The 24,437-nt window shown below is 40.0% G+C and overlaps 1 protein-coding gene across 1 annotated transcript; it reads right to left on the bottom strand.

Moving 5' to 3' along the window:
- Positions 1–220: 220 nt before the first annotated feature.
- On the bottom strand, positions 221–21,681 carry LOC105935967 (NLR family CARD domain-containing protein 3). The gene is made up of 9 exons (XM_036146678.1): positions 21,608–21,681; positions 19,900–19,998; positions 17,655–17,724; positions 17,296–17,524; positions 4,788–6,579; positions 4,524–4,694; positions 2,984–3,163; positions 1,982–2,028; positions 221–1,866 (listed from the first exon to the last, which is right to left on the bottom strand). Exons 3-9 carry the CDS (start codon positions 17,655–17,657, stop codon positions 1,328–1,330), a joined length of 2,961 nt encoding a protein of 986 aa, XP_036002571.1. The 5' UTR covers positions 17,658–17,724; positions 19,900–19,998; positions 21,608–21,681; the 3' UTR covers positions 221–1,327.
- Between the last annotated feature and the right edge of the window lie 2,756 nt (positions 21,682–24,437).

Genomic DNA, 24,437 nt, shown 5'->3' with positions numbered 1-24,437 from the left:
ATATTTCTGGATTAAACAAATTGTACTTGATAACTGAGCTAGATCGCTTTCAGGGGCTCAGATGAGCCCCATGTGTTATTTTAACAAGTATGGACTAAAAAAGAAACATGTAAAAACCTTAATGTTTTTGAACCACACCCAAAGACATTCTTACCCATTTGAAGAGCCCATAGTAAAGGTGAATGAATCACACAATTAATGTCCACAACTCCTTCAAAGTTTTAATATGTTTCTTTAATTAGTAATGATTTTTGCAGAGGTTAGTTACAGCATAAATATGTCAGCACACAGTATTTGGATAATATAAAATATTTTTGAGTCTAAGTACAGATCCAACTAGTCAAATATTACAACAATAAATGTAAAAACTGCGATAGACAGTGACCTGTCCAGGGTGTACCCCGCCTCTCGCCCCTTGACCACTGGAGATAGGCACCAGCAACCCCTCGCAAGCCCAATAGGGATAAGCGTGTTAGAAAATGGATGGATTGATGGATAAATGTAAAAGTAGCTCAGTCATGTTATTATTTCAGTTAAAGTACCGTAGTATGTACTTTCAAAAATACTTAAGTATTCAAAGTACTTGAAAGTCGATAAAGATTTTTAATAATGCATTTCAAAGGAATGTAATGTAGCATGTACTCCAAAGACTACAATTTCAGGCATTATTCACATTTCTCTCCTCCACTCAGTGGTGGGGGCTGGTCTGGACCTACGGTCCCTCCAAACCACCACAGTAACAGTCACAATACCCAGAAGAGCAAGTTGGTTTTAGTGTCTTGCCCAAGGATACAACAGTAGTATGTGCTTGGGCAGGGATTCAACCCTCTGGTAGGAGGGCGAACATCTGCCCAACATTACAGCATCCGCAACAGAATAAATATATCTAAGTCTTTAATCTGCATACCAGTGTCTTTGTGTGCCAGTCAGATTGGTGGCACAAATATAAACCCTACATATTAGCAGCCTACCCCATCTGAGCATGCCCAGTGTACCTGTATGGAAACACTAGTAGGACAAAACTGAATATTCTTCTCACACCCAATACAAAACCTACATATTTCCACCCACCTTATAGGGGTGAAGTGTGTAATTTCAAAGTGCAGATGGCACAAAATAGATGCAAACTACATTAGAAAACATGGCCAACAGAAGTAACATGTAACAAAAGGCTTTATAGAAATTTAATGGAGCGAAAAGTAAGATTTTTTATAATTAAATGTGGTGAAGTGAAAGTAAGAAGTGTTCCATAAAAAAATACATAAAAAAGTGCAGTACACAAGTAAATTTACTTTGTTAGTGCCATTACAATCCCTAAAACTGTGTCTTAAAGTGAACACAAGGACACCCAAGAATCTACCCTGTACGTAAACGCAAATCCAGGATAAAGAGGTTCAGTGAAAGTGGTGTTGAAGGTGTAGAGGTGGATCAGGGTGTCTGAGGAGACTCTGTAGAAGGTCAGGGTCCCAGCAGGATAGTCCACATACACCGCTATTCTGCCAGAGATGCACGGGGAGGAGAAAGGGATGAATGCTGTTTTATGATAGTGCCAAACAGTGTAACCATCATCTGAGCAGATTAGACTCCAGGAGTTATGATTCAACCTAAACCAGGAGTCGTCATTGTCTCCTTTTCTTTTGATTCCCCCATAACAGACAGATATGTAAGCTTTACCACTCCACTCCACCTCCCAGTAACAGCGACCAGTCAGACTATTGGTGCACAGCAGCTGATAGAGACAGTCAAATCTGTCAGGATGATCAGGATATGGCTGCTCCTCTTCCACACGTGTCACCTTCCTGTTTTCATCAGAAAGTTGGAGGTATTTGTTTACAGTGTTCAGGTCGACTCTTAGTGGACAGGAATCTGAAGAAAAGAACAAATCCAATTAAGTTATTGATGTATAATTTTGGCAAATCGCAGACACAGTGATAAACATTCATAAATGAGACTGTTTTTCATGAATCAGAACTGGACTTACACTTTATCATGCCTGGTGTCAACCATGTGTCTCCAGCAGGCTCCATGCTGAAAGAAAAAAGTATTTATCAGCACTTTTCAAGATGCAGACAAGGACAGCCTAATTTTAAGCTTCAGTGTGTTTTTTCAGGGTTCTCCCTTAACCCCCTCCCTACCTTTTTGTCACCAATATATAATATTGTTGTGACCAAAATCTGCTATTTTTCTGGTATTATTAGTTTAGTCAAAATGGATTCTTTATTATTGGCTCTTTTTTCATTAATGGCTCCCATTGTCTCTCATGAGGTGTATAAATAAACCTGTTGAGCCTGAATACACAATAAAGTAAATAGTTACACAGTTAAAAGAGATTTTATATATATATATATATATATATATATATATATATATATATATATATATATATATATATATATATATATATATATATATGAAAAAAAGATTTTATGAATCCACATATTGACCATAAAACTTTAGCAAAGTAGGACTGAATCAGTTGAAGCAGATTTGTTCTACAAAGGTTTGAGTGGACAGTGTGTATATTTTGTATAGTTATGACAAATGCACCAAAATATACCTTATAAAATGAAATCTAGTTAAAAAAATGCAGATTGTTCTTGTAGAACTGTACATGGTATAACCTTTGCTACCCTGTGTATAATCAAGGGTACTATTGTGCACATTATAAAATCAATAAAATGAAAATAGAATTAGCTAAATTGTACCCCTTTGTCCAACTACAGGAATTATATTGAAAAAATAAACACTTAGCAATGGAAACAATGTGAACAAATGTGTAAAAAGAATTATAAATTAACTTTGATTCTATTGAAAACAAATAAAACCAGTTAAATCAACCCCAAAACAGTAGTCAAGCTGCCTTTAGTCATTCCGAAATAAACAAGCTTCTGCGCCTTCTGGTCCGCTCCATCCCTGAACACCAGTGTAAATTCTGAATCCTATAGAGGTTGGTACTGTGTATCTACAGACAATATTTTATTACCTAAGCTTAAGTTTCTCCCGTTTGATGCTTGGATCCTTCTGTATAGCTGCTAGAATCTCCATTCCTGCTTCACCTGGAGAATTGAAGCTGACATCCAGCTCCTTCAGTTGAGAGAGCTTCGAAGTCAGAGCTAAGGCCAGAGTAGAACAGCCTTCCTCTGTGATCAGGCAGCCAGAAAGCCTGCAGACATAAAACACAATATACTGATGAAAAAAGGAGGTTTTTCAATGGTGAGGCTCATGTTAGAATTCAGAAAGAAATAAATTATTGTCTTAATTCTGTCTTATATTATCTCCCTGTACTGGGCAGTAACTAGACCTCTGTGTGGACTACTCATTGATTCCCTACTGTGATTGGACATGATTTAGATGGCCGCGTTTAGGTTGGAAAAGCAGAAATGTCTCATGCATCTGTCGAACTGCAGTCCTGCTGTTCATTTCACCTGTGGGGGTTTCAGCAGTTGAACATGCCAATTCCCACTCATTTGCAGCATGTCCTCCATAAAATATCATGTCATTATCTCCTCCCCCCACCACCGCCCGCCTGGTCTTCAGTAACGTGTGTTTAGTGGAGGGTAGTGATGTATAAATGGACAGAAACAAAACAAACGTTTTTCGTGTTCTTTCTACCCAGACTACAAAAAAAACCTCTGTCCTCGTGGAGTATATAACAAGCATTACATGTATGTGTCAACATAATAAACTATTGCAAACGTAACAACTTGCAGCAGCAAAGAATAATTGTTAATTTTCCTCTTCCAATGGGAATTAGCCCTGGGTCTTTCTGCATGAATTCTCCATGTTCTCCCTGTGCATGTGTGGGTTCTCTCCGGGTAATCCAGGTTCCTCCTAAAGTCTAAAAACATGACTGTTAGGTTAATTGGTCTCTCTAAATTCTCCTTAGGTTTGTGTGTGAATGGTTGTTTGTCCTGTTTTTCTCTGTGTTTCCCTGCGACAGACTGGTGACCTGTCCAGGGTGTACCCCGCCTCTCGCCCAGTGAACGCTGGAGATAGGCACCAGCACCCCTCGCGACCCCACAAGGGATAGACGTGTTAGAAAATGGATGGATGGATGGATGGAAGCAATTATACAGTTTAGTTTTAAAGTTGTGTGTCATTACTGTGAAACCATGATAGTTTTTATTTAAGGTTACCATACAGGGATACTCTCATTTATAACAAAAAAATAGGGTACATCAAATGTTTATGGATGTCCTCATAACTATCAAGTGTTTTTATTTTCGTGGATAGTAATGATTTTATCTACTAGTTGTCCACTTCTAACCAACCGTGAGGCTGTCTTCTCTGCAAGTGTTCACTATAGGCAAGTAAGAGAAAACTCGGATACTTGATTACAGTTTTCTTTAAAAAAAAAAATACACAAAATATTCCGTGGATGGCAAACTGAAAACCTCCTTTAGACATTTTAAGTACTGTATTTTTTGTTTTTGTTTTTGCTATATAAGTTATTAAAAACATTTAGTTAGCTTTTCTAGAAAATTTTAGTTAGATGTAGAAAAACTTATTTTAATGGAACTAACCTGAGAATCTCAAGTTCACAGCGTGGACTCAGTCCATCGCACAGCAGCTTCACTCCTGAGTCAGTCAGGTTGTTGTTACTGAGGTCCAGATCTCTGAGACTAGAGGTCTTTGAGCTGAGCACAGATGACAGAGCTTCACAGCTTCTCTCTGAGAGGTTACAGCCACTCAGTCTAGAAGGACAGAAGTAATACCAGGTCATTGCTCATTATTATTATTTCATACGTACTGTATATTTACTAAATTGCCACTCCGGCTGTACTCACATAGCTTTGTTAGTGGCTTTGACTACCGGCAGCAGCCTCAGTAGAGCATCCTCTGAAGCTGAGTATTTCTTCAGGTCGAAGACTTCCAGATCTTTCTCTGATGACAGTAGGATGAAGTGCAAAGCTGACCACTGAGCAGGAGACAGCTGGTGTGCTGAAAGGCGTCCTGTATTTAGAGATTTCTGGATTTCCTCCACCAGAGACTGGTCATTTAGCTCATTTAGACAGTGGAACAGATTGATGCTTTTCTCTACACACAGATGATTATCCATCTTCTCTTTGATGTACTGGACTGTTTCCTCTTTAGTTTCTAAGTTAGTTGTTGGACTTAAAATTCCCCTTAAGCGATGCCTATTAGTTTCTAGTGAAAGACCAAGTAGAAAGCGGAGGAACAAGTCCAGGTGTCCATCTGGACTCTCTAGGGCCATGTCCACAGCGCTCTTGTACAGATCCGTCTCTGCAGATTTAAGGTCTATATTATCCAAATCCTTGGATTTCCGTTTATCTTTTGTCAGCAGATTTACTCCAGAGTTGATGAAGGTCAGGTGAACATGAAGAGCAGCCAGAAACTCCTGCATACTGAGGTGAATGAAGCAGAATGAACTGCCCAGATACAGCCCTCTCTCTTCTTGGAAGATTTGAGTGAAAACTCCTGAGCACACTGCAGCTTCTTTGACATCAATGCCACATTCTGTCAAGTCTGATTCATAGAAGATGAGGTTTCCTTTAAGCAGCTGCTCAAAAGCCAGTTTTCCCAGAGACTCAATCATCTTTAGACTCTCTGGACTCCAGTGTGGGTCGGTTCCAGCTCCCCCATTATACTTTATCTTCTTCACTTTGGCCTGGACCACCAGGAAGTGGATATACATGTCAGTCAGGGTGCTTGGCAGCTCTTCTCCATCTTTATTTTTTAACATTTCTTCCACAACTGTAGCAGTGATCCAGCAGAAGATTGGGATGTGGCACATGATGTGGAGGCTTCGTGATTTCTTTACATGGGAGATGACCTTTTTTGCCTGCTTCTTCTCTCTGAATCTTTTATTGAAGTACTCATCTTTCTGTTGGTCAGTGAATCCTGTGATCTCCGTCATCATGCGAGTGAATTCAGAAGGGATCTGATTGGCTGCTGCAGGTCTTGTGGTTATCCAGAGGCGAGCAGAGGGAAGCAGTTTCCCTCTGATCAGGTTTGTCAGAAGAACATCCACTGAAGCCGAAGTTTTTACATCCGTCAGAATCTCATTGTTCTGGAAGTCCAGAGAAAGTCGACACTCATCCAGCCCGTCAAAGATGAATACAACCTTAAACTCTTCAAACCTGTTTATTCCTTCGGTTTCACTGAAAAAGTAATGAACAAGCTCCACTAAGCTGAACTGTTTCTCTTTCAACAGGTTCAGCTCCCTGAACATAAATGGAAATAAGAACTGGACATCCTGGTTGGCTTTGTCTTCTGCCCAGTCCAGAGTGAACTTCTGTGTCAAAAGTGTTTTCCCGATGCCGGCCACTCCCTTTGTCATCACTGTTCTGACTGGTTCATCTCTTCCAGTTAAGGGTTTCAATATGTCTACATCTCTAATTACTGTTTCTTGTCTGTCTGGTTTCCAGAACTGTGCTTCAATCTGTCTGACCTCATGGTCATTATTGACCTCCCCAGTGTTTCCTTCTGTGACGAAAAGCTCCGTGTAGATATGGTTTAAAAAGGCTGGCTTTCCTGATTTAGCCAACCCTTCAAACACACTCTGGCACTTTGTCTTCAGGTTAGACTTTAGTGCTTGTTGGTTTGTGATGAGTGATTCTGAAACACAAAAAAGAAAGAAAATGAAAGTAATTTTAAAAACTTTACCGCTCTGCTTTGGTACATCAGATTTAAAAACATTTGTCCTTGGCGCTGAGATCTACTGCACATTTTTTAAGCCTTTAGTCTATTTTCAAAAAGTTTAAAGGTTAGGAGCTTCAGTGCTCTTCTGAAATCTGAAGTAAAATAAATTAAACACCAAACATTTCCAATTTAAAATTTAAGAATGTTCAAGAAATTCTTGACTCAAAATAAATTTTACAAAAAGCTGTTACCTAACTTAGTAACTTTAAAATCAAGGCTCAAAAAGTCCCTTTATTAAATTTTTCTGCCAAGTCTGTTGTTCTAAATTCTAATAAAATGTGTTTACTTAGTAAAAAAAATTTAAAAAAATTAAATAAAAATCAGTTCAGAGGAAAACATGTAATCAACAAATACAAAGATTAATAAATTAATACATTCCATTGGGCCTTGCAAAACCAAACTTATCTGCAGGTTAGTCAGTAATTATTGTTGGGCAATATAAATTCAAATATAATGGAAGTATAAAGTAATTAAATAAGAATCAATTTATGTGCCTTATTATTCAGAACGTCTATTGTTTTCAAAAAACAGTATGAAGGAATACAGTCTGGAAACATGAATATCCTTTTAAAAATATAATAGAGTATAATATAATAGAGAGAATATCTTTTCTCTGAACTTATCAAGATCTGGAAAATTATGGACATCAAATTTCTAACTTTTCAAGACTCGGTGGGAGTCCTGGCAATTGCACTGCAAAAACGGAACTAAAAATAAGTAATATTGTCTTGAAATAAGTGTATTTGTCCTTGATTCGAGCAGGTAAATAAGAATATCTGCCAATGGAATAAGATTTTTGCACTTGAAATAAGAACAATTCATCTCCATCATCTTATTTCAAGTGCAGTATATCTAATTATCTTATTTTAGGGGTAAAAATACTCATTCTTTTGGCAGATAATCTTATTTACCTGCTCAAATCTAGGATAAAACACTAATTTTAAGAACATTTTTCTTATTTTTAGATCCATTTTTGCAGTGTGGGGACCACACCAGGGATTAAAGCCTAGTAAAACACCCCTAATTAGCATGTTAAGATTAAAATTGAAATTAGCTGTGTTCCATCATTCTGCATAATCTAATAAAACATTTGTGTCATCTGCTGTCTTCTGCTGACTGTATGTGTGAGTGTATTGTTCTTCCTTGCTGACTGAAACACAAAGGCTGAGCCTTGGACCTGCAGGCAAAGTTCCAAGCTGAAGGTTCCCAGATTTCAATCTGGATGTTTGTCTGTCCAGTTTGCACAGAAACTGAGCGACTTGTGATACATGTTTGATTCCTACTCTCATTTTACAAGAATTTAATACAGGACCACCAACTCCCTCTTAATAATGGAGGATACTAATTCCGATTTTTCCATTACACTGCAAAATGGATTGCATTATATCTTGTTTAAGCATTTGAGAAAACCACCAAAGACTATAATCTGATGGTATTTTTTTCACAAAACCAAACCTTCCATTTTTTTAAGAGTAGGTCAGAGTAAAATTGCAATATTTAATTTTAGGTTTGATTAGATTAAAGGTCCAATACATCAAAATAAATCATTATAAGGCTAATTATTATTTAAAGCTATTTAAAACTGATTAAAACAAAAAAAGGTCACATACTGGATTATTTAATTGGACTGTCTTTAGTTTTGATTATGGCACGTATTCGCTGTGACAGCTTATAATAAGCTTCTGCAATGTCACAAGATTTTTTTACACCAAGTGTTGCATTAATCTTTCATCAAGATCTTGCACTGATCATGGTATGGTCTGAATGCTGCACAAAGCCTTCTCCAGCACATCCCAAAGATCCTTAATGGGGTTAAGGTGAACTCTGGTGGCCAATCCTTGTGTGAAAATGATGTCTCATGGTCCCTGAACATCTCTTTCGCAATTTGAGCCTGATGAATCCTAATATTGTCATCTTGGAATGACAATGCCCGGGAGGAAAAAAATAATAATAACTTGGTAATTCAGTGTATTCAGGCAGCTGACCTCATTCTTTGAGCTCATACTGTTGCAGAATCTAGACCTGACCAACTGCAGCAACCTCAGATCATAGCACTGCACCCACAGGCTGGTACAGCTGGCACTAAGCATGATGGGTGCATCACTTTACCTGCCTCTCTTTTTACCCTGATGCGCCCATCACTCTGGAACAGGGTGATTCTGGACTCATTGGACCAAATTACCTTCTCCCATTGCTCCAGAGTCCAATCTTTATGCTGTCTAGCAAATTGAAGCTTTTCTTTCCTGGTTCGTCTCACTGATTAGTGGTTTTCTTAAGACTACAGAGTTGTTCAGTCTCAATCCCTTGAGTTCCCTTCACATTGTGTTTGTGCAAATGCTCATACTTTCATTATTAAATATATTCCGGAGTTCTACTGTTGTTTTTATTAAATTTGATTTCACCAAATGTTTAGGTGATCGCCGATCAGGATTGTTCAGAATTTTCCAGCCACATTTTTTTCCCAAAGACCATGTGTCCCCACTATCCTTCCAGTGTTTAATAATATGTTGGACAGGTTCTAAACAACTTTGGTAGTTTCTGCAATCTCCTTAGATGTTTTCTTTGCTTGATGCATGACAATGATTTGACACTTCTGAAACAGACTAATGTCTCTTCTACGACCATGGGATGTGTCGTTCGACAAGGTTGTTTAAGAAATGAGAAGCAACTCATGGCACCAGTTGTGGTTAAATTACTTGTTGCCAGCTGAAACATAATTGCCAGTGCAGTAATTATCCAATGGGAGGCTGGTACCTATTTGTATTAAATTAAATTAAATTTTATTAACATATTGCCAATTCATGATACAAATAATCTCAAGGCACTTTCCAAAGTCAAATTCAATCAGATTATACTGATTGGTCAAAAAATTTCCTATCTAAGGAAACCCAGTAGATTTCATCAAGTCTTGACAAGCAGCATTAAATCCTCCTGAAGAAGCGTAGAGCCACAGGGAGAGTCGTCTGCATTGTTGATGGCTTTGCAGCAATCCCTTACACTGAGCATGCATGAAGCAACAGTGGAAAGAAAAACTCCCCTTTAATGGGAAAGAAAAACTCCAGCAAAACCAGGCTTAGCGTGAACGCTCATCTGCCTCGACCGACTGGGGGTTACAGAAGACAGAGCAGAGACACAACAAGAGAGACAAAGAAGCACAGAAGCACACATTGATCCAGTAATCTGTTCTACATTAGATGGTAATAGCGGGTGATCTGTCTTCCCTAGATGATTTCACAGCTAACTGCTAGACCAAGTGTACCTAATTTAAAGAAAAAGAATGACAGAACAAAAAGTTTAAAGTTGAAATAACAAAAAATATAAATTGGACAGCAGTAGGAAAACTCAGCAGAGTGGGAAAAATGGACCCTGGTGTCCTCCAGTAGCCTAAGCCTATAGCAGCATAACTATAGAGGTAGCTCAGGGTAACATGAGCCACTCTAACTATAAGCTTTGTCAAAAAGGAAAGTTTTAAGATTAGTCTTAAAAGTAGACAGGGTGTCTGCCTCACGGACCAAAACTGGGAGTTGGTTCCACAGGAGAGGAGCCTGATAGCTAAAGGATCTGCCTCCCATTCTACTTTTAGAGACTCTAGGAACCACCAGCAGACCTGCGGTCTGAGAGCGAAGTGCTCTGTTAGGAACATACGGGGTAATCAGAGCTCTGATATATGATGGAGCTTGATTATTAAGGGCTTTATACGTTAGAAGGAGAATTTTAAATTCTATTCTTGATTTAACAGGAAGCCAATGAAGGGAAACTAAAATTGGAGAAATATGATCCCTCTTGTTGATGTTCATTAGAACTCTTGCTGCAGCATTTTGAATCAGCTGAAGACTTCGAACTGCATTTTGTGGACTTCCTGATAGTAAAGAATTACAATAGTCCAGCCTTGAAGTAACAAATGCATGGACTAGTTTTTGAGCATTGCCTCTAGACAGAATGTTTCTAATTTTGGCGATATTCTAGACAGACTTAGACTTAGACTTTCTTTATTGTCATTTTGTATGCACAGAGTGGATACAGAACGAAATTTCGTTTTCATACAGCTCAGAAAAATTGCAGTAACTCTACAGGATACCTTGCAGTGAATTACAGTACAGGATAAATATGCAGTAATAAATTGCAGTCAGTTACAGGATAAGTTTCAATTGACTTCCGGATAAAGTGCAGCAGTGAACAGTAGGCAGTTGAAATGTGAGCAAATATGCTGTAAGTTTCCAATAAAGTGCAGCAGTGATTTAACAATAGACAGTTGCAATGTAAACAATTATGCATCAAGTTTCCGGATAAAGTGCAGCAGTGATATTGGAGACTAAGAGTTGGGCAGTATTTATAATGCTGGATAGCATACGATACAAATGTGCAAATCAGCGAGTGTGGTACACAGTCCATTTTATACTTCAGCAGTTCAACAGTCAGATGGCAGCAGGGAAAAAGCTTTTGCAGAACCTGGTGGTCCTGCAGTGGATGCTGTGGAACCTCTTCTTAGAGGGCAGGGAGAACAGCCCATGATGGGGGTGTGAGGGGTCCCTGATGATGTTACAGGCTCGGGACACACAGCGCTGCGATGAAATGTCTTTTATGGAGGGAAGAGGAGCCACGATGATCCCTTCTGCTGTCCTCACCACTCTCCTCACGTTCTTCCAGTCGGAGGCACTGCAGCCTCCACTCCACACAGAGAGACAGCTGGTCAAAATGCTCTCTATGGTGCTTCTGTAGAAGGTCGTGAGGATGGGTGGGGGCAGGTGGCCTCTCCTCATCCTTCGCAGGAAGTACAAGCGCTTCTGTGCCCTCTTCACCAGTGACGTGGTGTTTACAGTCCAGGTGAGGTTGTCCGTGATGTGCACCCCCAGGAACTTGGTGCTGCTGACCACCTCCACAGCTGAGCTGTTGATGAGCAGTGGAGCGTGGTGAGGCCATTCTTCCTGAAGTCGACGATGATCTCCTTCATCTTCTCCACGTTCAGGATCAGGCTGTAGTCTCTGCACCAGCCCACCAGCTGCTCCACCTCCTCTCTGTAGTCCTGGTCGTTGTCGTCTCTGATCAGACCCACAACCATTGTGTCGTCTGCAAACTTCACGATGTGATTGGTGGTTGAACCTGGGGACGCAGTCGTGTGTCATCAGGGTGAACAGCAGGGGGCTCAGGACGCAGCCCTGAGGGGAGCCCGTGCTGAGGGTGATGACATCAGAGGTGTTCTGTCCGACCCGGACTGACTGAGGTCTGTTTGTGAAGTCTAACAGCCAGTTTTGAAGGGGTGTGTTGAAGCCCAGATGCTCCAGTTTTCCCACCAGATGCTGTGGGATGATGGTGTTGAACGCTGAACTGAAGTCCAGGAACAGCATCCGCACGTGCGTGTTCTCCTCCAGGTGTGCCAGGCTCAGATGAAGAGCAGAGGAGATGGCGTCCTCAGTGGAGCGGTTCCGCCGGTAGGCAAACTGGAACGGGTCGAGTGTTGGGGGGAGACTGGAGACGATGTGTTCCTTTACCAGCCTTTCAAAGCACTTCATCATGATGGGAGTCAGCGCAACGGGCCGGTAGTCGTTGAAACAGGTGACTTGAGGTTTCTTTGGCACTGGAATGATGGAGGTAGACTTAAAGCACGCTGGCACTGTTGCTTGCTCCAGCGAGGTGTTAAAAATGTCTGTGAGGATACCAGCAAGCTGACCTGCACACTCCTTGAGCACCCGCCCAGGTATGTTGTCGGGGCCTGGGGCCTTCCGCGGGTTGACCCCCCTTTAGAATCTTCCACACGTCAGCTGTGTCAAGGCAGAGGACCTCCTCTTCCTGGTGGGGAACAGCTTTCACTGCTGGCGTGTTGTTTAATGCCTCAAACCTCCCAAAGAAGTTGTTGAGTCCATTTAGGAAGTCTGCATCTGCTTCCCCCGCCGGGGGGGAGGGCGTGTTGTATTCTGTTATTGCCCGTATTCCTTTCCGCATGCTTCTAGAGGTGAAAAAAGGAAACTCTGGAAACCTGTTTAATATGGGATTTAAATGACATGTCCTGGTCAAAAACACCACCAAGATTTTTTACTTTATTACCACAGGCCATTTTAATGCCATCCAGATTAAGTGAACGATTAAGAAGTTTATTTTGGAGGACTCTGGTCCAAAGATTACAACTTCTATCTTATCAGAATTTAAAAGCAGGACATTTAAAGTCATCCAGGTTTTGATGTTATCAACACTTGCCTGTAGTCAAAGTAATTGATTGAGTGGATTCATCTGGACTTATGGATAAATATAGCTCAGTGCATCAGCATATATCTATATCTATCTATCTATCTATCTATCTATCTATCTATATATATATATATATATATATATATATATATATATATATATATATATATATATATATATATATATATATATATATATATATTAGGGCTGGGCAAGTTAACGCGTTAATTTCGCGTTAACTCATTAGACTATTAACGGCGATATTTTCTTTAACGCGCGTTAACGCATGTTGGTCACATGCTTTTATTTTGTGAAGGTCTGTTGCTGCGGTGTAGGGGTTTGAATCAGAACAGTAGGTGGCGATAATGCGCCAATAACCTCGCTGTCAGCCCAGCCTCAGATTCAAAGAGGAAGAAAGGTGCTGGCCGGAAAAAAACAAAGCCGACATGCGGAAGGCGGTGTTTCCCGCAGGTACCGCGAGCGAGCTTAGGCGAGGCGAGGCGGTGAGTTGGCGGCCGGTGTAGGTACCAGATTGACTCGGGCTGCCAGATTGGCTCGGGTGCTACCCGATGACGTCTACATATGGCAACTCAACTCAAACAAACTACATTATGCGCCCGCGGTCTCCATTTGTTACAAATAAATTTTATGTTGTTAATTTACGGTTATTTTCCTGTAAATTAGTCGAGGCATGAAAACTTTTAACATAATTTTGGAATACTTGTGTGGTAGTCTGACAATTTAATCTGTAATTTTGCAGGATCAAAGAAGTTACAACCTTAGAGAAATTTAATTCCTCCAATTTTTTTTAAGTTGTGAAGGGAAACTAAACCATAAACTCATTTCATTTTTAATAAAAGTCAGCAGCCAAATTTAATTTTATCACGGCATTCATCACTGTAAAATCAATAACGTTCATTCCTCCTTTTTGTACTGATGTTGTTCTTTCTGATCACATGTTTTTTTATTATTCCAGATGAAATTGTGATGAATTTGATAATTTTTTTATTGTGGTATTTGGTACATTTAAGATATATGCTGGATAAATTAGTCTGGCTAGCCCTTCCATTTTTGTTAACAATATTCTTCCAAACATTGAGCCAATTGTCAAATATTTGTTTTTTTTTTATTTATTTGTAAAATGGCTTGAATATTTGTTCAAGCTTTTGAGAAAAAAGAAACCGCTAAATTAACTTAATAAAATAGATTCGTTACAAATGCAGACCGCGGGCGCTATGTAGTTTGTTTGAGTGGTGTTGCCATAAGGTGACGTCATCGGGAGGCGCAAGGCCCACGGAGAATCTGGTGACGTCATCGGGAGGCGCAGGGACCATGGCGATTTTCTTCGTAAAATTGTCCGTTTACAAGCCGCAATCCCGCTCTCGAATAAAACCTACACCCCACTATAATTACTTTAGTAAGTTGTCCAGACCAATTACAATATTTTGCGCAATTGAGCAAACGTTAAACCAACAATGTATAGTGACGTCATCAGAAGATGCAGGACCCGAGTCAATCTGGTACCTACACCGGAACAAGTTTTGTGCGGAGCGGGGGGGGGGGGGGTCTGCATCGACGCCGTCGGTGAAGTCGCTTCTCGTTTCAAAGTATCCATGTGTTTTTGCCTGTTTTTCCCTGCCATTCACTATATGCGCGCGAGAAAGCAACAACAAAAAACCGCGTGTCAACGTCAAATAAACGCAAGCATATCGAGTTAGCAAGCATTTCAGTTTAAAGTTCTTCCAGCATGGAATATGACAGAAACAAGTTAGTTGTAACCACTGCCAAGTTAAACTTTGGTATTGAACATAAAATGGTAATGCTGCTCCCTGCTGTTACCTCAGAAATTGCCTGTTTTTGGTAGATTTTTTCCCCATAAAGAGAATTCCCTGTCAGTGGCAATAAGCTTAAATTTATTATTATTGCTATTTTTTGTTTTACATGTTTAAGTTGAGCTTTACACTAAATATGTGTTACTGATAAGTGCTACAACTGTTACAACACTTTTGTTCATATGGCAGCAGAACATTAAAATAAAAGTGCTCTTTACACTACTTTTGAATTCATTCTTGGAGTTTGTAAATACAATGCGATTAATCGCGATTAATCGCGATTAAATATTTTAATCGTTGCCCAGCCCTAATATATATATATATATATATATATATATATATATATATATATATATATATACAGGGGTTGGACAATGCCAAACGTCGGTTTCAATGGTGCAAGGAGTGCAAATCTTGGGCTGTGGACAATGTGAAACATGTATTGTTCTCTGATGAGTCCACCTTTACTGTTTTCCCCACATCCGGGAGAGTTACAGTGTGGAGAAGCCCCAAAGAAGCGTACCACCTAGACTGTTGCATGCCCAGAGTGAAGCATGGGGGTGGATCAGTGATGGTTTGGGCTGCCATATCATGGTATTCCCTTGGCCCCATACTTGTGCTAGATGGGCGCGTCACTGCCAAGGACTACCGAACCATTCTGGTGGACCATGTGCATGCAATGGTTCAAACAATGTATCCTGAAGGAGGTGCCGTGTATCAGGATGACAATGCACCAATACACACAGCAAGACTGGTGAAAGATTGGTTTGATGAACATGAAAGTGAAGTTGAACATCTCCCATGGCCTAAACAGTCACTTTATCTAAATATTATTGAGCCACTTTGGGGTGTTTTGGAGGAGCGAGTCAGGAAACATTTTCCTCCACCAGCATCACGTCGTGACCTGGCCACTATCCTGCAAGAAGAATCGCTAAAAATCCCTCTGACCACTGTGCAGGACTTGTATATGTCATTCCCAAGAAGAATTGACGCTGTATTGGCCGCAAAAGGAGGCCCTACACCAAACTAATAAGTTATTGTGGTCTAAAACCAGGTGTTTCAGTTTCATTGTCCAACCCCTGTATATATATGTATGTATATCACTGTGAATCTAAATAAGACATCATATGCCCAATCTTATTCCTATTTGTATTTGTATTTCTATTGTATTCTTATTCTTTCTTTGATCGATTGTATATATGAAAATACATATATGTATATTATATGTATATAACTGATACACCTTTCCTACTTTTGCACCTTCTTCTGATTATTGACTAATGAGCCGATGTGGCAAGTGAATTTCGCCAACGTGAGATCAATAAAGCCTATTTTATCTTATCTTATCTTATCTTATCTTATCATATGAGACAAACTGCACTGACTTTCCTGTCAGCTTTAAGTCTTTTGCTTGCTCAAAATGATGAAATCCAATAATCCAAATTGTTGGGCTTTTCCGCGCTTCGCTTCCAGATTTTATCCCATCTCCCCTTGAGTCCAACCACCGAAGCCAGTCTGCGTTCCAGCACATCCAGCTTTTCGTCTCTGCTCCTCCACCTTCCAGAACTGTCTGTTTACCGCCTTAGTGAGCACGTCATACGCAGCCGGCAGCCTGATCAAGGCCAAATGGCTACCGACATCCGCTGTATTTGATGTTGATATATCAAAAATCCACCAAATCCAATACGTAGAAATCCAAGTATCCTGAACCCAAACATGCAAATGTCTCAAACTTCCAGGAATGACAAAGTCGAACGACACACTGCTTTACATCCAAGAATATAGGTTGTATCCCACAAAACGAGTCAAATCAGGACCGACGGGTCCCACTTTCGTCGAAAAAAATTGATCAATAGCATTGAGAGACCATCTTACTAGATCCATGTTTTTCAGAGTTCGGTCTAACATACAAGTAGAAGGTTTAGATAAAGCTAACGTTGCCTCACTTACTGAAAATGAGGGACTAATGTTTGGGAGGATTTCAATTATTTTATTTTTAATAGAATCTATTTAATTTACGAAGAATTACATAAAGTCATTACTGCTGGGAGCTAAGGGAATGGATGGATCAACGAACCTATGACTGTGGGTATGTTTCTAAAGAGAAATCTAGAATTATTTTTATTCACCTCAATTAATGATGAAAAATATGCTGCTCTAACTCTGCAAAGGGTCTCTTTAAGGGAGTATTTTTTTATAGATTGGGTAAGATTCCTGATGGTGTGTAAAGCCATTTTCTGTCCAATTTCCCAACATTGTGCTTCAAAGAACACACCTCTAAATTAAACTGCGGAGCCAGCTTCCTGTAACAAGTCACCTTCTTTTTCAAGGGAGCTACACTATCCAATGCAACATTGTAATTCAACAAAAGCATCTATTTGTGAACTGGAAGAAACAACATTGCTGCCATCTGCTGGGAATTTCTGTAAATCAGAGGTAATTAAAGGGGTGACAGACTCTTTACTATAATGAAATTGTTTAGTTAAATCCAGGTAATGACTCTTTTTTGTGCCAGGAAGTGTAGTTAGCATTTAATCATCTATAAATCCAATGTTTGTAAATATTGACAGATTTATCATTTCTGTAGCAAAATAACCCTTTAGAGAAATTCTCTTACTGCTCTGCAGAAGGTCAGCTAGATTATCTTGCTTCATCCTTCTCAGGAAGTCCAGAATGATCTTTACAAATGCCTCTCTGCTGCTGTTCAGATGCTTTTCATCCTCATTTCCCAGCACTGCCTCATCCTTTTCTTGACCTTCTGAGGAGCCAAAAGAATCTGATCTCAAGACCTTTTGGATCTTTTTCAGCTCGTCCTTCACAAACGTCATAATATATTTCTCCAGCTCCTAAAACAGAATAACACATGGTTGTAACACTTGAGTGAAATCCATGAAGCAAAGTTAATGTCAGACGGACAGCATATTTATGCATTAACGGAAGAGATAAAAAAAAAGTAGCACCTATAGATCTACTGACCATAAATACGGGGTCTGGAGGTATTTCATGCTCTTGGGGAGATTCACAAATTTCTGAGCTCTGCTTGAGTCTGTGGAAAAATTATGGAGAATTAGTTACCATTGTTTCATTGCAGATTTAAGAGTACAAATCAGTGAATTGATCGGTGGTTGTGAACAGTCAACAGGGTGAACTAACTGTATCCAGAAGTTCAGTCTACTGCTGTTTGTATATTTCCCTTTTTCAAGATGTTATGTTAAAGAGGTTTTAAACAAGTGGTTTAAAACAATGTGGAGACTTCCGAGAGTAATAAATGATTTTTTAGCCCAATAATGTTTGACAGGCTGCACATTGGCACAGTTCGTAGCCATGTTGCCTTGCAGCTAGGTCTTAGGTTCAAATGAAATTCTGCCTGTTTGCATGCTCTCCCTGTACATGAGTAGGTCCTCTCTAGGTACTCCACCTTCTTCCCGCAAGCCAAAATTATGACTTTTACGTTAAGGCTATAGTTGGTAATAATGTTCAGAAACAGTTTTTGTTATACCGGCTGAAATGGTCCTTTCATTTTGACAGCAGTCAATACGTTGTATTCAGAAAAAGGAGGTTAAAAATGAATCTCTGTGAAAGCTGCAGGCCTGTACAAACTCTGACCAATCCCTACCGTTGGGTCCAAATGGCATGGATAGGTCAGAGTTTTGGTCCTGCTCTCACCCTCTCTCTCCCTCAAGTTCCTGGGGTATGACCTTATCTATTGATTGTCCCACATGCCAGTCAGTCTGATCCGCTCACATTAATGCCAGTGTGCGTTCACATTCTTTGTTAGTTTCCGCTCGCTGGCTGTGCACTTTTATTGTTTATGTATCCATTTAGCTTAGCGGCTAGCTTAGTGCTTAGTTTCAGTGTTAGCCGTTCATTGTAGTATACTTTGAAGAGGTGTGTCTGGTAAGTGTGGACCACTGGAGAGAGGCACCTGCCCCCTTGCAACCCATGGATAAGCAGCTAAAGACTATGGATAGATGGGTGCTATGACCAAACAAACGGAGCATATTACTGTCCATGTGGTTTTACATCAAAGCATGCATCAATTTGACCTGTCCCTGGTGTCTTTTTATATTTATATGTGCACACCTACTGGTTTTGCAAACTTATGCTCCATGGGTTTTTTTTTTCCGAGTGGGGGTTTCTAAATACTCACAAATGTGTAAATTTTGGCTGCACAATATATCACAAACACTTTATATTCACGACAACTGTGTGTGCAATATTCTTGCCACAGATAACTGCTAGAGTGCAATAATTGTTAGCTAATATAGTTCAAGTGTTATAAAGCTTTATCTTTTACATGTTAATGTAATATTTAAGAAGTTGGACCGTTTCACGACAGCCGATGCTCACTGTGGACACAAAGGACATTAACCAAAATGCTAAAGGTCAGGAGAGATGGAAGCAAATATGAGAGAGGAAAGAACAGAAATATATTGCGAGAGATATTGTTATCGTAATATTTACTAAAATTATCTCCGATGCAAGATATTCTAGTATTGTTAAGCACTAATATAAAATGACCCTTAAAGGAGCAATAATTTGAAATTGATTATTTTAGATAGAAAGAACAAAAAAAGTTTTTTTGAAGAAATGTAATCTTTTTGGATGGACTATGGTATGACGTCACACACCATCTCTCTGTGTTGTTCTCCAGTCTCTTGTTTAAATAGCCAGGCTGGCCGTGTGTGCAGGTACGTGTACATGAACAGCTGCCGCTCAGGGCTCTGTCCCTTCCTGTCCATAAAATGCCACCGTCAGGGCAGTTTGGGAGCAAAATGGCAGAGAATACGTCCAGCGGATCAAAACGTTGTCTTGCTAAAAGCGCTATAAAGTAATGAGTTAATTCTTCACAAGACTTGTAACTCCAAAAGGTGATACTGATTTGCTGTGTATATATCTACGAGGTGACAGATGAGAAGGTGGACGGGGCGGGTATACAGAGTCATGGCTTGCGACACATCATGTGTTGACCTATAGACAGTGGTCAACAGCAGACCTAGCAATTACACTTCACTGGATGCTCATTTTAAGAGCAGTACACCATTTAAATGCTGTTACTGAAGATGGATTTGCAAGAAGTAGGTTTGATAAGAAAAACAAATCTATCCCATTTCACCTCTGAAACATATAACAAATATATAAAAGTTGTCATTTTGGGGGGGAAATGCACTTCAGTCGGACTCATTTTGCATTGCTGGAAATGCATTTCCATAAATCTCACCTTTTTGCATCTGAAGGTTGGAAGTCTTCAGATTCTGATTCGTTGCTCTTGATGGACAGACAGCTAGGACTAGGTTCTGGTTTTGGTTCCTCTTCTTTCCTGTGGATGACAATGTTAGTGCTGAGGCCTGATGTTGAAACAATCATGGATGGTTAGAATGGTCTTCCAGCAACAGTGTGAAAAATGTTTGCCACCTAGCAGTGACCAACACACCTGGGTTAGCACCAAATGACTGTTTATTTGGATACAAAGTTTTAACATAGTTTAGTTATCTGTACATTACATTTTCCGCAGCCTCAGTGTCATATTATGTTTAGAAAAACAGATTTCCCTGCAAGACAACGTAGCATCACTCATCATAATCCAGCAACTCCATGGTGTTTTAAACACCATGGAGTTGCACCAGAAGGGTGCATAAATTGCATCATGATAACCACATTAATGTCCTCAGAAATGCCTCCTAAAATGTATTTTAACAGTCAAGACCACAGTTATTCATACCTCTTGCAGGTTTACAGTAATCATTTAATCAACATGTCTCTTCTGACTAGAAATAGTATTAATGTCTAGAAATCCCCATAAGACAAAACTCTTCAAGATGCTACTAATGGGGCTTTTTAGACGTCTCCAAGCATTCTGAGAAGGATGAAGGGTAATAGTCAGCTTGAACTGTTAAAACAATTTAGATAAAAGTAAATGTTTTGTAGACTCAAAATACTGAAAACATTGAGTGATGACATATGGGTTGTGAAATGAGGCAGCTACAAGATTTAAATGGCTAAGTAAGACTCAAGAATAATTTCTTTCATGAAAAGTGAGGAGGTGAATTATTATTTAGATGAGAAAGATTCACACAGCCAACAAAAAGATTGCTGCAGTCGGTGAGTCTGCAGTTATGGTTTTGTTCCAGGGAACCGACCAGGTGTAGACTGTATATGTCTTGCTTAAATCAATCATGCACAACACCTTCTTTCCTCCTGCAGTCATTATTGCCATTTATAAACAGCCAGAAGGAACTCCAATGCATCTCTGTTCATTTTTGATGAAAACATTTTGTGATCGAGCTCAATATCAGAGGGATGGCAAAGAGGTCTTCATCAAGACTTGCAACACGTTAACAAAGATAAATTATTAAGTAATGATGGAAACATGGGCTGCACAGTGGCGCAGTGGGTAGCGCTGTTGCCTTGCAGCAAGAAGGTCCTGGGTTCGAGTACACCCCTGGGTCTTTCTGCATGGAGTTTGCATGTTCTCCCTGTGCATGCGTGGGTTCTCTCTGGGTACTCTGGCTTCCTCCCACAGTCCAAAAACATGACTGTTAGGTTAATTGGCTTCTCCAAATTGTCCTTAGGTGTGAATGGTTGTTTGTCTCTCTGTGTTGCCCTGCGACAAACTGGCGACCTGTTCAGGGTGTACCCCGCCTCTCACCCAGTGAACGCTGGAGATAGGCACCAGCACCCCTTGCGACCCCATGAGGGATTAAGCGGTTTGGAGAATGGATGGATGATGGAAACATGCAAGAAACTGTTGAGCAATCCATTTGCCCACTTTCATTTCATTATCAGGAAAGAGGTTTTAAGAATTTTCAACAGGCATTTACAATGTACAATGCTTATAAAATATATGAAAAGCCATCATTTTGGGAAAAAAAGTAAATTTCAGTCGGACTCATTTTGCATGGTTGGAAATGCATTTTTATGAAGCTCACCTGTTTGCATCTGACGGTTGGTCAAGTTTAAAATCAATGAATTCATGTTTTGATTTGTTGCTCTTGATGGACTGGCAGCTAGGACTAGGTTCTTGTTCTGGTTCCTGTTCTTTCCTGTGGATGACAATAGTAGTGCTGAGGCCTGAAGTTGACACAATCATGAATGGTTCGAATGGTCTTCCAGCAACAGTCATTAAAACGTTTGCCACCTAGCAGTGACCAACACACCTGGGTTAGCACCAAATGACAAATGTTTTAATATAGTTTAGTTATCTGTACATTACATTTTCTGCAGCCACAGTGTCATATTATGTTCAGAAAAACAGATTTCCCTGCAAGACAATGTAGCATCACTCATTACAATCCAGCAACTCCATGGTGTTTTAAACAATGCATAAGGGTGCATAAATTGCATCCTGATGAAAACAGTATTATACTCTTATATACTTACATACTCTATAACAGAGGAAATTAATCCCATAATGTCTGATCATTCTACCTATCGGAAGCATATATATAGTAAAGAGAATTGGTCCGAGGACTGAACTCTGTGGTACTCCACAAGTGACCCTAGAGTTTGAAGAAGGTTTATAACTGCCTGATAATGTTTCATCCCTACAAATCACTAATGGCTACTAATGCTATCTGTCACAGTTCACAGACAAACACACACACACATACACACATGATTACTCTAAAACACACAGGCACACACACACTGCTTCCACTGTGCTTTTTCTCTGCTTTCTGTTTTACCTGTAGTTTCTTCTAGGAAGGTCAGACCAGAGACGTCAAACTGTAGCTTTCCTAGAATTCTTAGTGATGATTCTTGCTCTTTCTGTATGTTTTTAAGGTATGAAAGAAGTCTAGTCAAGGATTTATTTAGCTTGTTCCTTTCCTTTTCCTATGCAGGTCTGTAATGTTTTTTGTTCATGTACAGCACTTTTAATGTCTTGTTAAGGAAAAGTGCTATATAATTAAACGTACCTTATCGTAACATACAGAAAATAGAAGTCATAAAATTACATATAAAATAGGTGAATTTATTCAAAGTGACTAATATATTTATTGTAACTAATTACGAGCAGTGACGTGCGGTCAGGGGAGGCAGGTGAGGCAGTGCCTCACCAGCCATCATGGAAAGAGAGAAAATATATAATCATAAAGTAATTTAAATTGTTATATTCATCCGGTGGTTTGTACAAAAAAATATTTATTTTTCATGTAGCTTCACCAATTTCGATTTTTATTTGTTCAAAATCGCTGAATTTTCTTATTTTCCCATTCAAATGCTTGGAAGCGATGCCGGTGAGGCAGCAGCGAGATCTGCCTCACCTTGGATTGCGCAACCCCTGGCTCTGCGCTGGCTGCTAAGCGGAGAGAGCATGTTGCTGTACGGCGTCAATAAAATGGTTTAAACAAGTTTAATACGTGAACTTATTTCCAATAATTTAGCTTATGTATATAATGTACAGTGCTTTTTGTCACCAACTGTGTTTGTGTAACGTGTTTCGTGTAATGAGCGATTATAAACGGCAGAGAACAGGTTCGAGGTGAGGCAGGCAGTTCTCTTGCCTCATGGCAGGGGGCGCTCAAGATCCCAGACGTTCGTCTTGTTCACTCCTCAACTGCAGAGTAAGTGACAGCGAGCTAGGCTAAACGATTCGGGAAGCAAGTCAAGTGCAGCGATAGATTATAATAGAGATAGTGATTTTTTTCCTCTCTTGCATTCATCTATCAAAAACGGTGAGGGATGAATGCAAATCTCCTGGACAGCTTCTCAACTTTTTGGCCGAGAAGGATCTTGTTGTAACTGTTCCTGAGGCGACAAAGTTGCTCCAGCTCGTGCTCACGGTGCCAGCTACTACAGCGTCAGTGGAGCGGTCATTCTCAGCCCTGAAGAGACTGAAAACATACAGCAGGAACAGGACGGATCAAGGAAGGCTTTCTTCCCTGGCAGTGATCTCCATTGAGACAGAGAGACTTTTAAAACTGAAGAAGATAAAGAGGACTTCTACCGCAAAGTGACGGATGTTTTTGTGCAGAAGGAGCGACGCATGGACTTCATTTATAAGTAAAGGTAAGACAGTAATAACATTTATTTTGTTTTGTTTTTTAAGGAAATGTGTGTTTTGTGAGCTACAGTTTGTATGTGTAAGGATGCAGAAGTGAAACATAACCTGTAAACTGCTGTCAATCTATGCATCTATTTGCAAATCTGATTCTGATGATGTCAGTGCCTCACCAGCTATGAACCTCACCGCACGTCACTGGTTACGAGTACTCAGTAACATTTAATTTTATAACTTTTTAGTTATAAAAGTAAATACATTTATACTACCTAATCTGGAAAAATAGTATTCAAGTAGTCACGCCCGCCGACATGGGGGAACAAACGGGTCTGTTGTCCCGGGCCCAGGACAGAGGGGGGGCCCAAAACTGACACTATGACCAGCGCACGCGCGCTGCTTGCAGAAGCTGCACCAAAGTCTCCCTCACGGCACGTTGCTGCTCCCCCTACCCTCTTGTACATGGCTCAGCGGTGCCAGCCAATCAGCACGCAGGCTCAGCCCGGCCCGCCCACTCTGCGCTCAACACAAACATCCGCGGTGCTGCTCAAATCAGACTCGGAGAGAGAGAGGGACTGCACGAGCGGAAAAACATGAACAGAGAAAGAAGCGCCATTTGGCTAAAATTTAATACCGTAAATTAAATCATGCTGTATGGTTTGTAAAAAGCCGGTTAAATTCAGTGTAAACATAACAGATTTATATAAGCATGGGAAAAACCATCAGCAAGAAAACGTCGGGCAGCAGAAACGGAGAGAGGA

This window comes from Fundulus heteroclitus, chromosome 14, assembly GCF_011125445.2.
Source record: "Fundulus heteroclitus isolate FHET01 chromosome 14, MU-UCD_Fhet_4.1, whole genome shotgun sequence".
NCBI classification, from domain to species: domain Eukaryota; kingdom Metazoa; phylum Chordata; class Actinopteri; order Cyprinodontiformes; family Fundulidae; genus Fundulus; species Fundulus heteroclitus.
Note: the sequence above shows the minus strand (reverse complement) of the source record. Positions and strands in the feature narration are given on the sequence as shown.

Coding starts and splice junctions, on each gene's coding strand:
- LOC105935967 (XM_036146678.1), bottom strand. Junction 6,580..17,295: donor AGCTGACCTTCTGCAGAGCA/GTAAGAGAATTT, acceptor TTTGTGTTTCAG/AATCACTCATCACAAACCAA. Junction 1,867..1,981: donor GACACCAGGCATGATAAAGT/GTAAGTCCAGTT, acceptor TCTTTTCTTCAG/ATTCCTGTCCACTAAGAGTC.